This window comes from Ruditapes philippinarum, unplaced genomic scaffold, assembly GCF_026571515.1.
Source record: "Ruditapes philippinarum isolate M1 unplaced genomic scaffold, ASM2657151v2 ctg775_1_1_1_1, whole genome shotgun sequence".
NCBI classification, from domain to species: domain Eukaryota; kingdom Metazoa; phylum Mollusca; class Bivalvia; order Venerida; family Veneridae; genus Ruditapes; species Ruditapes philippinarum.
Genome location: NW_026864634.1, coordinates 1 through 15,586, shown reverse-complemented (window position 1 = coordinate 15,586; position 15,586 = coordinate 1). Strand labels below are relative to the sequence as shown.

At 32.9% G+C, this 15,586-nt stretch overlaps 1 protein-coding gene across 2 annotated transcripts in view; it reads left to right on the top strand.

The window, feature by feature from the left end:
• LOC132726334 (retinoblastoma-like protein 1) overlaps positions 1–15,566 on the top strand; it is a gene marked incomplete at its 3' end in the record, with an annotated part of 37,451 nt that extends 21,885 nt beyond the window's left edge. For both annotated transcript variants that reach the window (XM_060711645.1, XM_060711646.1), the window contains 8 exon segments: positions 1,135–1,301; positions 5,123–5,207; positions 5,980–6,129; positions 8,760–8,842; positions 13,019–13,139; positions 13,690–13,788; positions 15,044–15,125; positions 15,528–15,566. In XM_060711645.1, coding sequence (XP_060567628.1) covers positions 1,135–1,301; positions 5,123–5,207; positions 5,980–6,129; positions 8,760–8,842; positions 13,019–13,139; positions 13,690–13,788; positions 15,044–15,125; positions 15,528–15,566 — 826 coding nt within the window.
• Positions 15,567–15,586: the final 20 nt, after the last annotated feature.

Genomic DNA, 15,586 nt, shown 5'->3' with positions numbered 1-15,586 from the left:
GATAGCGTTACTGAAATTTTATAACTTTAATTTTGACTAGGGAAAAATTTCGCTATCTTGTAGAAATATTGCAAAGTTTGCTTTTTTAGCAGAGTTTAAATCAATAAAAATATTTAAATCACAGAGATGCTTGGAAAATTTTCTATTTATTAGTAGTTTTAAAAAAAGATAGCCGGAGAAATATTTTTTTTTTTATAACTTACATCCTGTTAATTGAAATGTAAACAAGTTTGGACTTGCTTTATGTATTGGCAAATGGTTTGAACAAAGAACGTTATAGTGTCGTATTAGGTACACTAGAGTTTAACTTCGGTTTATAAACAAGGTAGGCAATATATAGGGTGAAACGTGTATTGGCTTTTAAACTGGGTGATCAGCTGTTCAGTGAATTGAAGTGGCGGGAAAGGATGTTAAGGAATGAAATGATGTTTTTAAATGCGTAATATTTTAAGGATATGGTCGGAAATGAGGTCAGGAGGGCTTTGAATTATAGATTGGAGATGGTAGGAAAATGGATACTAAAGGGGTAAAGGAAAACAATGGGTGTAAAGGAAATTGTGGGAAATTCAACTGACATGAATGGGCAGGATAGCAGTTTATGAAAATGTGCAGGGATTTTATTGGGCTTTGGAAAATAGAGAAAGAAATAGAAAAAAATAAAAATGTTGTGGTGAATTGACAATTGCTAATTTCAGGGATATTTGTACTGCAGATTGTTATGTTTTTTAGAGTTTTTAAGCCTTGAATGTTAAGAAGGCAGGGCAGTGTGCAATGACATAATTAATTTAAGAAGATATTTTTCTGTTGGAATTTCAAGTCTTTTGTTCTTTATTTGTATATATATTGTGGTGAATATACCTGTAAAAAAATGGACCAGTCTACTTGATTATTTGCAAGAATTTTTACTTTGGATGAATGTTTTTATTGTGAAATTTTAAGAACTTATAGAATGCTGCGAGGATTGAGGAAATTGTATTCTATGCCGAGATGATGCTTTATTCATTACTGCATAAATACATCGAAAGCAGAAAAACACAAAAACTAGAACATACTAAATTACAAAGATGTGTTTGCGATAGTCCACAAATGTGGCCATACCCAAATAGTCCATGTATACAACTTTCTTTTGAGCAGACACGCAGCCTGGCTCCATCAACACCTCTGACAGGCAGACGGTACCTTAAAGAGAAGGATCCAACAATTACACCGGTGTCCACGGCAACTCAAAGTGTGAGCAGATTGCAACATTTACTGTCTGGAAGAAAAACAGCGCCAAGTGATACTTTACAAGAAATACTTATGTAAGTTTACTTTATACTTGTTTTATTCAGTAAATCGTCCTTTGTTTCGATACTTTTCCCAAAACAGGTTTATTAAAGACTTTCCGTGAAATATTTCTCTAAGTTTTCTTGATACAATTATATACAATTGTTCATTCTGTTTTAATCAGAAATGATAGAAATGGTGCCAGTTATAGTACTATACTACTATGCGACATAATTTAATATATATATTTTGAATACCATTTCTTTATTGTCTTAAATTTGTTGGGGCATCCATGGCTTAGTGGTTTAGGTTGTTGACTTCAAACCACCGCCTGTCACTGCTGTAGACTCTAACTTGCGAGGAAGATATGCAGCTAGCTGAGGTAGATCTTCTGAGGTGCAGCTTGTACCTGAAATAATGCATGGAGGTGCACCTGAGGTTTTCCTCCACTAGTAAAGCAGGAAAATTGCCATACGAACTTTACTGGTGCAACATAAAACCCAACCCCAAGAAAGAAGAAATTTTCCCCAATTATGTAGTATAGAATTTGACTTAAGGACCGTGGTTTAATGAGTTTAAGCTTCTTTACGAAGGCACATATCTGATGACAGCTGTCCTGCACTACATATTTGAATGATTAAAAGTAGCATGCCTTCAGATAAGTACAATAATTTTTCAAAAAGATTAGATTGAAATTTTTTTTACACAAGTCGGGATTCTTAATACATGTCAAATTTGATGACTGGTTACCTACAGGAAAAATTTCTTAACAGACACTTGAGTTTGTTACTGCCTACTTGGTGATATAGACTTGGACATTCCAAAAGTCATGTCCAATGGACCTGAACAGTAAAATTTTGCTTGGTCTGAGATTAATTATGTACTTGTCATTCTAACTATCCAGTAATAGTTAAGGATTTTGAATTTTACTTTTACCCAAACAATGCAATTGATTATTTTAAAGTTTTTTTTCCCATTAAAAGGTCCTTTCTGAAAAAGCTAGTCTTTTAGGTGACATATTTGCCGAACAAAGTTAAAAATAATATTGAAAAATTGTTGGGGGTGGGGACATAAAAACGAACAAGAAACATTTTGATGAAACTCGATGAAAGAGATTCTTTGGTGGTACGGTACATTAATAGCTTTAATACGCTAAATTAATGAACCTGTGGAAAATATCAATATAATCATAAAATATATTGGGAAGTGCAGGTAATATTGTAAAATGGGTGTTTTTAATGCCTTTCGAAAAAAAAAATGCTTTACAAGTTTTCTAGGCCCTAGCTTTAACCATTAGGGAACAATAAAAGAACCAATACAGTTTTGTGGCTGTGCCATGTACCTGTCCACATCATTAAACTTTGGACTAGTTTGTCTGGGAAGTAAAAATACCAAAAGCATTATTAGAGAAAAATAGCAATATTGAGATTTTTAATCTACATGTCAATATATTGATTTAAAGCACAGGCTCTCAGATTTCTGTTTGTTTAAAGGAGAAAGAGAAATAAAAAGTCTTAATCCTTATCTTTGGGAAAGTGAAAGTAGTAGACACTGCTAGGCATGCCATCCTATATAAAAAATGGAAGTATTGGTTGTTTATGTTAGTATGACAGAATATTTATCAAAATGATGAAATTACATCTTTATATCTGTCTCATATTTTTGCATTGTTTAAATATACAAGCTGTGATCAATGACGAATAAAACATTGAAAACTTGGTTATCACCTTCTAACAGATGCTAAGCATTCACAATTTCTTTTTGATATTTATAAATAAGAATTGTGTTCAATAATAATATTTTGAGATATATATAAAAAAAATTCACCCCCTACCTTCCCTACCCAAACTTCCATTTGCAGAAGGAGTGGGAAATAAAGATAAGAAAAAATAAAATTTTTGTTTAACCCTTGACCTTCTGTTACCAATTGGCCAGTCAGATCAGGCTCTATACTATAGTCGTATTAACTTTTCAAGTTTTCTTGATGCACACAATTTGGTAGTGAACAGTACTGTGGACAAGTTCATACAGGATATTTAGCAGGGCCAGTTAGCTTTCCGGAGATAGCTAGCTAATTCTATCTTGCCATGCCTCTGCAATGCCTTGAACATTGGTTAAACTTCATTAGCTAAGTCAGAAAATCTCCTGATCAGACAACTGTCACTGTGAATAAAAAAAATGAAATAGATCCAGGTACAAAAAAAAATAAAATATTACTACATAAAAAAAGTTGAAAATTTTGCGAAAAAATTGGAAAGTTAAACAAAGAGCTGGAATGTAGCCAGGGCTGAAAGAATGGAAAGATTTGAGGTGAAGGTCAATATATTTGTGACAAGTTAGCATATATTATGTTGATTTTTAAGATTTCTGTAATGAAAATCAATTTTGATTGATTACTTAAATAAACATTATGGTATTTTTGTGTAGATTTCAAAAGTGATACTTTAATCTAATGTTAACACTTTAAGATCTGTCCTGACATCAGTCAAACCCTTGTGTAAACTGTATGTGCTGCTTTGTGCACTCAATTTTTTTTTACATTAAATTAAATTCTTGAAATAAAGTGTAATTTTATGAAGTTAAAAGAAAGGTGAACTATAATGTGAAGAGTTTTAAACACCCATACACACTTATCCCCGGGAAGATTTTTTTATTGACATGAATTTCTCAAGCTTTGTCATGTTGAAGTGCTTAAGTCCCGGTAATCCAATTTATCAAAGCATCATTTAACTAGTCTTATTGTGACAATCTTTACCCCTATACCGTTTACTTTAATTTGACCACTTGACATATTCATTGACATTTTGACCCTAATTGCTCCCCATGAAAACAGATTAAATGCCAATTTTGTATATAAAATTAGGGTACTTGAAAAGTTCGGGGAGGTTTTTAGTAAGTGCCCAGTATTAAAGATCTGTTGGTAAAATAGGTAGGTTAGTGAAGACCAAATAGCCGGCTTTAATAATAATACTTGGTAGAGAGTAGATTTATATAATTATATGATGTGAAATTCTATCTGAATTTTAACAGTTCAAAGTTCTTTGTAGGGTTGTTTGGTTCAAGGATTTTTTAAAAAAAATAATTTTTTTTGGGGGGGGGGGTCAAAGTAAAGAATCTAGTAAAAAAGGGTTGAAATTTAACACAAATTTATGATTATAAACAAATCTTTAGCAATAAGGAAGAAAAAAATATAATGCTTCACTAGAATTTTGGTGGCTCTTGTTTAATTGAATTATGGCTCTTTTTAACTCTGAAAATTCTTTGGTCTTAAATCCGAGATACATGACTATGTAGTGTTCATAATAATATTTGTATTTTTGTGAATGAAACCTTCCTCCTTGTTAATCCCGGCATTATCCAGACTCTTGTTTTATTAACAAGCACTGGAAATAGTTTAGTGTGCTAATGTTAGTAACTTTTTCTCAAATGAGAGGATTTTACCACTTTCACATCCCCCTTGTGGCTGAAGGGTTGCTTTTAAGGCTTGAGCCATCAGAAATGCAGTCGTAGTTTAGCATTGTACTATCTATCATAAGAGGTGACTAGATGTGTTTGAATTGCTGGAGTTTGTGCATCTCTTAGCTCCAGCAGGTGAGGTTGTTTGACCTCTGGTGTTGCTTTAAGTTTGTAACACTTAAACTTTAGCCAAAATCATCTTTCCAGTTTTGGTGTTGTATGACTTAAATTGTGTTGGTGCGCCATGAATTAAAACAAACAAATCCACTTTGACATCATATTTCAGATGACATAAATGTTCATAAGGTTCTGTAATCTTTAATTTATGATCAAATTCAACACAGAGTCCAAAAACGTTAGATATTTGTCATAACAATATTGAATATTTAATGTTTTGCAGAGAGCTAGGTGGTGAGGCGCTGATGGACACAATTACACAAAGGGTCAAAGACATGGGAGAAATCTTCTGTAATAATTATGTCCAGGTATGTAAAGTTTAAATATGGGGGAAATCTTCTATAATAATAATGTCCAGGTATAAAGTTTAAATGTGGGGGAAATCTTCTGTAATAATAATGTCCAGGTATGTAAAATTTAAATATGGGAATAATCTTCTATAATAATAATGTCCAGGTATAAAGTTTAAATGTGGGGGAAATCTATGATAATCATGTCCAGGTATGTAAAGTTTAAATGTGGGGGGAAATCTTCTGTAATAATTATGTCCAGGTATGTAAAATTTAAATATGGGAATAATCTTCTATAATAATAATGTCCAGGTATAAAGTTTAAATGTGGGGGAAATCTATGATAATCATGTCCAGGTATGTAAAGTTTAAATGTGGGGGAAATCTTCTGTAATAATTATGTCCAGGTATGTAAAAGTTTAAATACGGGGGAAATCTGTGATAATTATATCCAGGTATGTAAAAGTTTAAATACGGTAGAAATCTTCTGTAATAATAATGTCCAGATATGTAAAAGTTTAAATATGGGAGAAGATGTAAAAACTGCTTGAGGGGACTGAATTTCTGTAACAGTGTTCATCTATATCAAATGAGGTAGTTATTAATCTAAGGGAGGATAATACCACACTGATGTACACAGTGCAACGCAGCAAAAATAAACCATGCAAAAAATGCTTTAAAAGAAAAATGTAATGTAAGTTTGAAGAGATGCTCAGTAAATGTGTGTGTACAATTTTCAAAAATGACGGTCTGTGTAATCAGAGTAATTTACAGATATGTTTTATTACAGGCATCAGAGAGCCATCCAGGAAGCCAGCTTGACTTCGCAAAACGGCGACTTCAGCTCGGTGAAAGCCTATACTTCAAAACATTAGAGGAAATTCTCACCAGTGAGAGGAAAAGAGCAGAAAATTGCAAAGATCATAAAAGCAATGTAACAGTAAGTGGAACAACAATGAAGTCAATTGTTTCTTTTGCTAGACTATTTGAAGAATAGTATCTCCAAAATACTGAACAAAATGGGTTGAAACTGTTCACAATCCAAAGCACATTACATTAACATAGATAGTAACAGAATTATGGCCCTTTTTGATTTTAGAAAATTCTAACAAATATACAGGCTCTTGTTATACTGTCTAGCACTGAGAATAGAAGAGCATGCTGTCCCAATGACAGCTCTTGTTCTCCTAAAGTTGTTACGCTGCAACAGTGAAATGTATTGTAAAAATTTCAGAAATACTTATACAGTTTCAACCCTTTATGATAATTTCTCTAGAACCAAATAATGAGGCTTTTTATTAACTGCACTAGAATATTTAAGTAAACAGAATAAAATGATTCGTAAAGAATTATTCATTGACTGTTTCAAGTGAGTTAAGCAACGATTTCATACATTATGTTATACTCCTTCATAAAAAGTTTATAATAACAGTTTTATAGGTTCTTTGATAAGATTCTTACTTTTTACAAAATGGTACAAGGTCTGCCCTTAAGCTCAGTAGGGGAGGGCATGAAACTGATAAACAAGGGGTGACAACACTTGTCCGAAACTTTGGCCAGGAATAACTTTTCTGTGAACATTGTCTATTGGTTATTTGTCACTCCCAGCTGTTTCAGAAATTTAGTTGGGTGTTAGTACTCCGAGTCACTTGTGGAGAAATTAGTAATTATTATACCCCCGCACAACAAAGTTGTAAGGGGGGTATACTGGAATCAGCTTGTCCGCTCGACCGGCCGTCCGGCTGTCTGTCGGTTTTTTCTTGTCCCCCCATTAACTTAAGATTCCTTTGACCCACAGTCTTCATATTTGGCATGGAGGTTGATCATGACCATAAGATGACCCCTATTGATTTTGAGGTCACTGGGTCAAAGGTCACAGGGACCTTGACAAAAAAATAAGTTTTTCCCCTCAATTGCTTAAGAATGCCTGTCCCCAGTGTATTGATTTTGACATTTTCACATTTGAAGCATGTAGAATACATAACTTAGCAATGCACTGGCTAAGTAACCTCAGATTTGGCAGGGAAGTTGTCCTTGAGCTCTAAATGGCCACTGTTGATTCTGACAAAGTGGTATGCGGGGGTATTCACGCCATGGCAGTGGCAGTTCTAGTTTGTCCAATAATTACTAATTTCTCCACAAGTGACTTGGAGTACCAGTGTTTTTTTTCACCAAAATATTCGGCGAAATTCGGCCCCATTCCCCCCTCAAAATAGTATGTTTTTTCCCCACTCAAAGCCTAAATTTCCCCCTATATGGCAGCCTGAATATGCCTGCAATAAATTTCATTTTTTTTTTGCAACTAACTGCCGAAAAATGTTTTATTTAATGCCTGTAAGAGTTACTGTTAAGCAAGGTTGTTTACAAATCGTTCTCTGGTAGGTAAGGGGAGCTACTCCCGGGGACCCAACAAGTTTAACATGCAACACATCAATATTTTAGATATGTACAGTAGAACTTCTATGAGTCGAACTTCGATTAGTCGATTTTCTCGATGTGTCGAAGAAAAATGAAAGTCCGGACTTTCCCCCCTATATATTCCTTATAAAAACCTATTTATGAGTCGAAATTTTATGTGTCGAATTTTTCGATGTGTCGAGGTTTTTTCGTGGTCCGTATAAAGTAAATCTAGTGCAATTTACAACAAATAAGTCGAAGTCCTTGGATTGTTTTGACACCTTTGATCTCGAGACATTTTTCACACCTTATCTGGCTGCGAAGACAATTTCGAATCAACTTGTGTGATAGGTGTTAATAACACAGCCGTGTGTTCAAACAGCCTTTGTTTGCGATAAAATGTGTGATAAAATGCTTTAATCGTAACTATTTAATTGCCGTAGTGGTATTTGAAAGTAAACAGTAAGAACTACTTTCATTTGAAAACATCCTTGACCCGGTGTCGCGTGAGAATAACACGCGTAATATTTACTATAAGCAGGTTTAGTTATCGCCCTTTCGTATTCATACGCCTTTTGTAACTCTTTTGAATATGTCAACGGGTAGTCCAAATTATTAGCCGTGAAAAACGTTATTTAACATGCTATATTTATCATTGTAAAATGTAAATATCAGATTAATGTTGGAAAAACATGAAATAGGTTTCGTCATAGATCTTATAATTAGGACTAGTCACGGGTCGAAATTTTGTCATGGAATTGAGAGCGATTCATCAGTCGAAGTCCCGGTGTGTCGAAGTTTTTACGCAAGTCCGTTCAACTTCGACTTACCGAAGTTCTACTGTATATTAAGAAAAAGATATGTATTTTAAACTTGTGTTGCAAGAGTTGCTCCCCTTTTCCACCTATAAAATAAGTAAACAAATAAAATTCCCCCTCTAATTGCATTTTTCCCCCTCCAAAGGGCACCGACCCCCTTCCCCTAAAAGTGAAAAAAAACACCGAGTACCGTCAGCCTGTTAGGTTGATCAGTTGCCGAGACATGATAAAAAAATGTGTTTAAATTGGCTTAAAACCAGGAAAACAAACAAAATAGAACCAGAGCATAATTTTTGTTTAAGAGAAAAGCATGTAATGTTATCATTTATTGATGCTGTACGATGATATATTTCAGGGATTATTGGAGCACGACTTGTTTCACAGATCATTGTTTGCCTGTTGTCTGGAGATCATTATCTTCTCATACAACTCTCAGAGGTATAGCTTATCTGATCATGTATTTATCCCCCCTTTTTCAAATTTGATAAGTTTGTGAATGTTTAAAAAACAGTTGTTTTTTTCAAGTAGCATCAGCACTGTTGAATATTAATGTAAATTGGAAATCAATCTATAATAATAATAATTAATACAAAATTAACGTGTGAATAATGGCACACAGTATATCCAGTTTAAGTAGATACAATTAATAGAACAGGATCTCTTGTGACCTTTAGGGACTCGATTACTTGGAATACAAACGCAATACCTTTAGGAGTCACTGAATCTGAATGACCAAAACTTTAAAATGAAAAGGTGGAAATAATTTTAGGGGCTTTCATGAGAAATACAGTATCATAACAAGTGCTGGAAAGTTGATATTACATTATCAAGTTCCTTCCAACACGATATTGAAGTATTTGAATTAACAATCTATATTGTAATAGGTTAAGACTTCTGGCTTGTCATACGAAATCATAATATTATGATATAAAATTGAGAAAATAAGAATCCCTAAAGAAAGCCCAACACAGCAAAAAATTTGTCTATGTTGTCTGTAATCAATTTAAAGTGGCATTAAGCTTTTTTTTTCACTGTCAAATTGAGCTGAATTATTCAATGTATTTCCAAAAAGAATGACTACTCAAATGGTAATTGACCAATAATTGATATTGAAAAATGTTAGATATATGATTTAAAAACATAATTTAAAAACTGACTGAAATATATAAAAGATAGCTCCACTCTTTTTCTGAGTATCACATGAACATTGCATGGTAATTTGGAACTTATTGATAATAATTTCAGTGTGTCACAGCACAGAGCTTATTTTTAAAGTGACATTATCATGGGTGCAAGTTTTCCGGCATGTGCCGGAAGTTCCGGTTTTTCACGTGCCGGAGGGATCATTTTTGCGAATCGCGTAAATCCGTTGAGATATTTGGAGGGGTATGGTGCGGGTCTACTCTTTCAAACTGAGAATTACCACCGATTAGAAGTTCATAATCGAGAACGCTATATAACATACGGATGCTCACGGTTGTTCTCGAAGCGTCAATAGTAAACTTTCGCGGAAACTGCCGATAGTTTCCGAAGATATACGAGATATTTACGAAAACATGTATTATTAATCCCGGCATGCAATTTTATCCGTGAATTTATTACAACGATTTAGATTGGCGCGCTAATTATAATCATCCAATGAAAAAGCGGCTTTGTTACCGATTCGGCTACAGAGTAATATGTAAACAGAAAGTAATGTACAATTTGTTAGTCAAAATGAAGTTTCTACACGAAGGATTTAATACAAAAGATATCGAGAAGACCTCAAAAAATAAATGGAGATGGGAATGGTTGTCTGTATGTGATCGAAACGGGGATAACTACGGAAACTGGCTGGAAAAGCCAGACGTTCCCGGCGTAGCTTTCTGCACTGTATGTAGAAAATTCATCAAGTATGAATCCAGCGGGAAAAAAATAATTAAATGCACGCAGACGATCCGAACCATATGAAAAACAAACTTACTGTGAAACATAACCAGGCTTGTTTTAATTATCTTTTTTGAAAACAATTTATTGTTTGTATGGAATCAGGGTCAGCTCAGCCCTAATTAAAACGTAAACTCGGTACAAATCAACTCAATTTTCAATTTATTTAAATATTGGTTTGTTTTATCACTCTTTACTGTTGGAACCACAATATTAAATAGTGGAAACAATATATGAATGCACATTTCTTTTTGTGTTGAAATGTTTTTGTTTATATAATTAAGAAAGAGAGAGAGAAAAGAAAATGATTATGTAAGCAATATTTAAGTGAAAATACTATACTACAGTATGTATGTTATCTGGCATGTAATCATTCAAGGGAATTTCATTTTAGGCTTTCAAATGTGCTATAATGCAGGAGCTTCCGGGGGCCTCCGGCCCCCTGAACCCCTGGCCGGGCGTTGCCCTGGACCCACCGGGGGCCCTTGCGGCCCCCTGGCCCCCAAACAAATAGTTCAGGTTTTTCAAAATTTTTAACTTGCACCCATGCATTATGCTCATATTTTCTAGTCAAGTTAAATTGACTTTTTATTTCAAAAGATTGTTAAAATAGTGTTTGACCAGCAGTTTATTTTAGAAAATGTTGTTGATAAAATTTAAAATCTGCCTTAGATATAAAAAGACTGCCCCACTCTTTTTATAACTGAACGTTTCAGGTAAATTAATTCTAATTGATATTTACAGAAATTCAATCCGAGATTTTTATATTGTTTATATGAATTAAATTAAAAGGAATTCTGGCTATATAAAAACTTATTTTAACTTTCACCTGTTCACTCAATGTATACCCTTGAATGAGCATAATGTCACTTTAATTTTCAAAAGGTGTTTTATAAAATCTTAAACATTTATGATAAGTTATTAACAACTTTTGTTTTTACCCATGATTCATAATTTTTGTATTTTACCCATGGACAGACTATGTCACTTAAAACGATAAGGGATGTTCAGAAAAAGAAGCTGACATCAGCTGAAACCAATGGAAGGAAATAGTGTAATGAGTAAATGTGATAAAAAAATACATGATAACATAAAATTTCGAATTTTTCCTTAAAACGTCACAAAATTCCCCTTCCCTGTATTGATATTTTATTGATTTTTAGCTCGACTATTCGACAAGAATAAGTAGAGCTATTGTAGTCACCCGAGTGTAGGCGCGTCGGCGTAACCACTTATGTTAAAGTTTTTGTAATAGTTCAAATATTTTCAAAGTCCATTGACATATGGCTTTGAAACTTTGCACACTTGTTCACCATCATGACCCCAATCTGTAAACAGGAGGAGGTAACTGTATTAAGCATTTTTTTTTACTATCAAGCACTAAGAATAGTCGAGCGTTGCTGTCCTACCAACAGCTCTTGTTTTGTAGATTGATTATTAAATGTGGTTTAAAAACATGATAGTTTGAAGGAAATAAATAAAATGTCTTGAAATGATGAAAATTTGCCCAAAATATAAACAAGAGCAGGTGTCCCATCAAAAACACATGTCTATTTTAACTATGCCATTGTTACTTCATGGTTTTAATTTATTATTTCTTAAAGGCACAGTATGAAGCTGAAATTAATTTTTACATTAGAAAGGGCAAACATGATCAATAATGTTTACACAATGGTTTAAGAAAATGTTAAATGTTTGTTACCTGAAGAAAGTAGTGACAGATGTGAAATAATTTGTCATAAAAGTGGCAAAATGAAAACAAAGTATTTTGTCGTCTATACAATATAATTATTCACTGTAAGTGTACTTATTGCCAAATAGCAACAGTTGAAAAGGATGGTTCCGGTTATTGGCCAATGAGTAACTTTTTGGATACTGTAAAAGTACTTAACATTATTAGGCTTTTTAGAAATGAAAGCATTTGTAAGGCATATTGGGCCTTTAATGTACATATTCCTTAGCAGTGATGTCAAAATGTGGTCAGAAAAAGACAGCAGAAAATATAAGTCTTATTGAAATAATTAACAAGAGGTTTAAAAGCTATATTTTGTTATCTGATATTGATATATTTCATTCTGAATCAATGTCAGCTCTACTTCCTTCATTTACCTTCCATTTATAACTAGTGTAGACTTCATCTTGCAAATTGTTTTTTTTGAAAGTAATTGTTAATTCATGAACTTTGCTGTAACTGTACTTAAGTGTCTTAATTCTAGAAAATATAAAAGGGTCTTGCATTGGAGGGCTTTCAAGTGCATAGATTCCAGACAAGGAATATATCAAATGGAATTATTTACATATTCATCAGTTATGCTGAAAGAACACAGATACATTGATAAAATTATGGTGTTAATCTATTGTTAAGCTGATGCATGAAAAATTAATTGTAAAAATAGATTAGATCAGACCCTTTTGAAGTGGTAATTGGACCTATGTTTTCATATTTAATTAGTAAGTTGTTTCAATCACAAATTGTTTTACCCTTGTTTAATACTTTCATGGTTAATTGAATCTTCAATTTTTAAGTAGTATATTAAAGTATTGTCATGTTCACTTTCTGTAAGCCATCAAAGACTTGGTGATGTAGAAGTTTAGAAGATGAAAGGTTAAAATGCTAGTAGATGTTAAATTTACAGTAAGATAAAATGTGTATGTCTGGTATATAATAATGATTTGTTTGTTTTTCAGGATGTTTCCATGGATTGTAGATATATTTGATTTAAGTCCGTACCATTTCTACAAGGTGATAGAGATTATTGTAAGAGAAGAGGAAGGCTTGTCACGGGACGTGGTCAAACATCTTAATCATGTAAGTATACCCTTGTTTGTATTTGTGTCGTATTTCATATACTTAGGTTGGAAACTGATGAAATATCGCTTCTTTCTCATAAGCTGGATGTTGAACTCAGATCTTGACCATTGAATATACTAATCTTTGTCAAATTAAGTAAAGTTCATAATAGCTTTATGTATGTAGTGGCATTTTGCGTATTGGGAACTCTTCTGCCTTAATCTGATTTTCTCTCCTACTATTTTGGGTTTTAATGAAGACTCGATTATATTTATAGGGACTTGATTGTATTTATAAGGTCTTCATGGTTGTATTCATGAGGGCTTGATCATATTATGAGGTTTTGGTTGTATGTATGATGACTTGATTGTATTTATGAGGACTTGATAATATTTATGAGGGCTTGATTGTATTTATGAGGTATTGATTGTATTTATGAGAGGTTCTTGATTGTATTTATGAGGTATTGATTGTATTTATGAGAGGCTCTTGATTGTATTTATGAGGTATTGATTGTATTTATGAGGTTTTCATGATTGTATTTATGAGGGTATAATCATATTCACAGATAGAGGAATGTATCTTGGAGAGCTTGGCATGGAGAGGTGACTCACCAGTGTGGGAGGCAATAAAATCACAGAACTCAGATGTCCCACAGTCTGCTGAGGTAACTTGATTTTACATCAAAGGTTTAAAGTGTTCCTTATATTCTACAAAGTAACAAAATGAGGTTTCAATTATAACAGGAGAAAAGAAATTATTTGACATTTAAGGGAAAGCTTTGGCTGTGGTATAAAGGAAGAATCAAGTAGAACTGACACCATGGTTTAATACTATAGTGTTGAAATTTTAAAATGTGACTTATTACTTTGCTGGAAGAAGGTCTTAAAGACCCCTCTTTGTGCATGCCTCCAGATGAGCCAAAAATCCCAAAATATTCCAAGAAAATCAATATTGAGAAAAATGCACTAAACTTTAAGAAAGGTAAATCATTAAAGGGATATTCAGGCAAAATAATGACCAAAATATTAAAATGATCTTATGTACTCAAATCAGGCTAAAATGACATTTCTTGAAGTTTCAGCATGAATTTCTGTTTGAATTTTATATATTTTGGGTTTGAAACGTAAATATATCTATATATGTTGAACAAAATTTAGACGCCAATAGAATCACCAAATAGTTTTAAAACAAGTCAGGTGACTTGAACCAACCCTTTAAGTTAAAATAACAGATATTTTGGATATTGTATGATTGAAACAAGTCTATGTCATTCATTTGAGAAGTTCTTTAACGTTTCCAGAGTTCACTTTGACAAAATATTGCGAAATCATAGTGCTCTAACCTGACCCACGCGGGTCAAGTTAGGAAACCACCATTTTATTTTTTATATGGAAAAAAAATTTGTTCCATTGACTGTCTAATATATTCATTTTGAGGGCATTTACAGAATAATGAATGAAAAATTCAAAACTAAGAAATTAAAATTTTGCCTGTGTCTCCCTTTAAAAATCCAAGTTATATTTTACATGTTATATGCAGTTTAAGACTGATTTTGCAGTATTTTATCACCATATTTCTACTGCGTTACTAACTCAGTAAGGGCTGTTTTTGCATATATTGACCTCTTTTTGGTAATTATTGTGGATTGTAAGTGCTGATTATAATTTTTAAATTACTTTATTTGTTCACCTCACATTATTTTACTTTTAAATACATTTCCAAAATTTTTATGTAAATTAACATGAGTGTGGAGGCGTGCTGCTTTAAGATCTTCTTTGGGCTTAGTTCATCGGTCATTGCAAGTAAAAGGTCATCATATGTTTATACCAATATGGCCTTGACTTCTAAACCCAAACAATGGAAGAAGATTTTTGATGATATTAGGCATCTTTTCATTCCTATCCCATTTTCTGTTTCAGGTATCCTTACCTGCTAATTCAGACCCGTCAAAGTTAAGTTTACGGCGAATTGTTCTAGACAAGAAAACACAGAATACAAAAGGTATTTTTCTCGACATTTATAAGTAAAAATTATAAACCAACTGAATTGAAATAATTGTTATGTAGTGATTTTGACATTTGTTATTTTGTTACTGTTTTTTATCCCGGTATTACATTCTTTACAGTTTACACTTTATTATTTCTAGAATTTTTTGGGTAGGACAATAACATACCTGATAAAATTTAAGTTAATGTCAGAAATTTGCTCTATTTGTAAATTCAAAATTCCTTCCCAGTAGGAAAAGTCAGAATTGTGACAAATGCATCAATAAAGCATATGAAAAGATACAAGCTTATATACCTTCGCAATTCAATTCAGTGAGGTTATGCAAGTGACAAGTTTGTTAAATGATAAAATATGATACAAATATCTATTCACAAGTGTGATTAAATACTTTTTCAGATCCTTTGTTATCACCAACGGGACCTTCAGCTGCAGACAAAATTTAGCTCCTTCTCCTG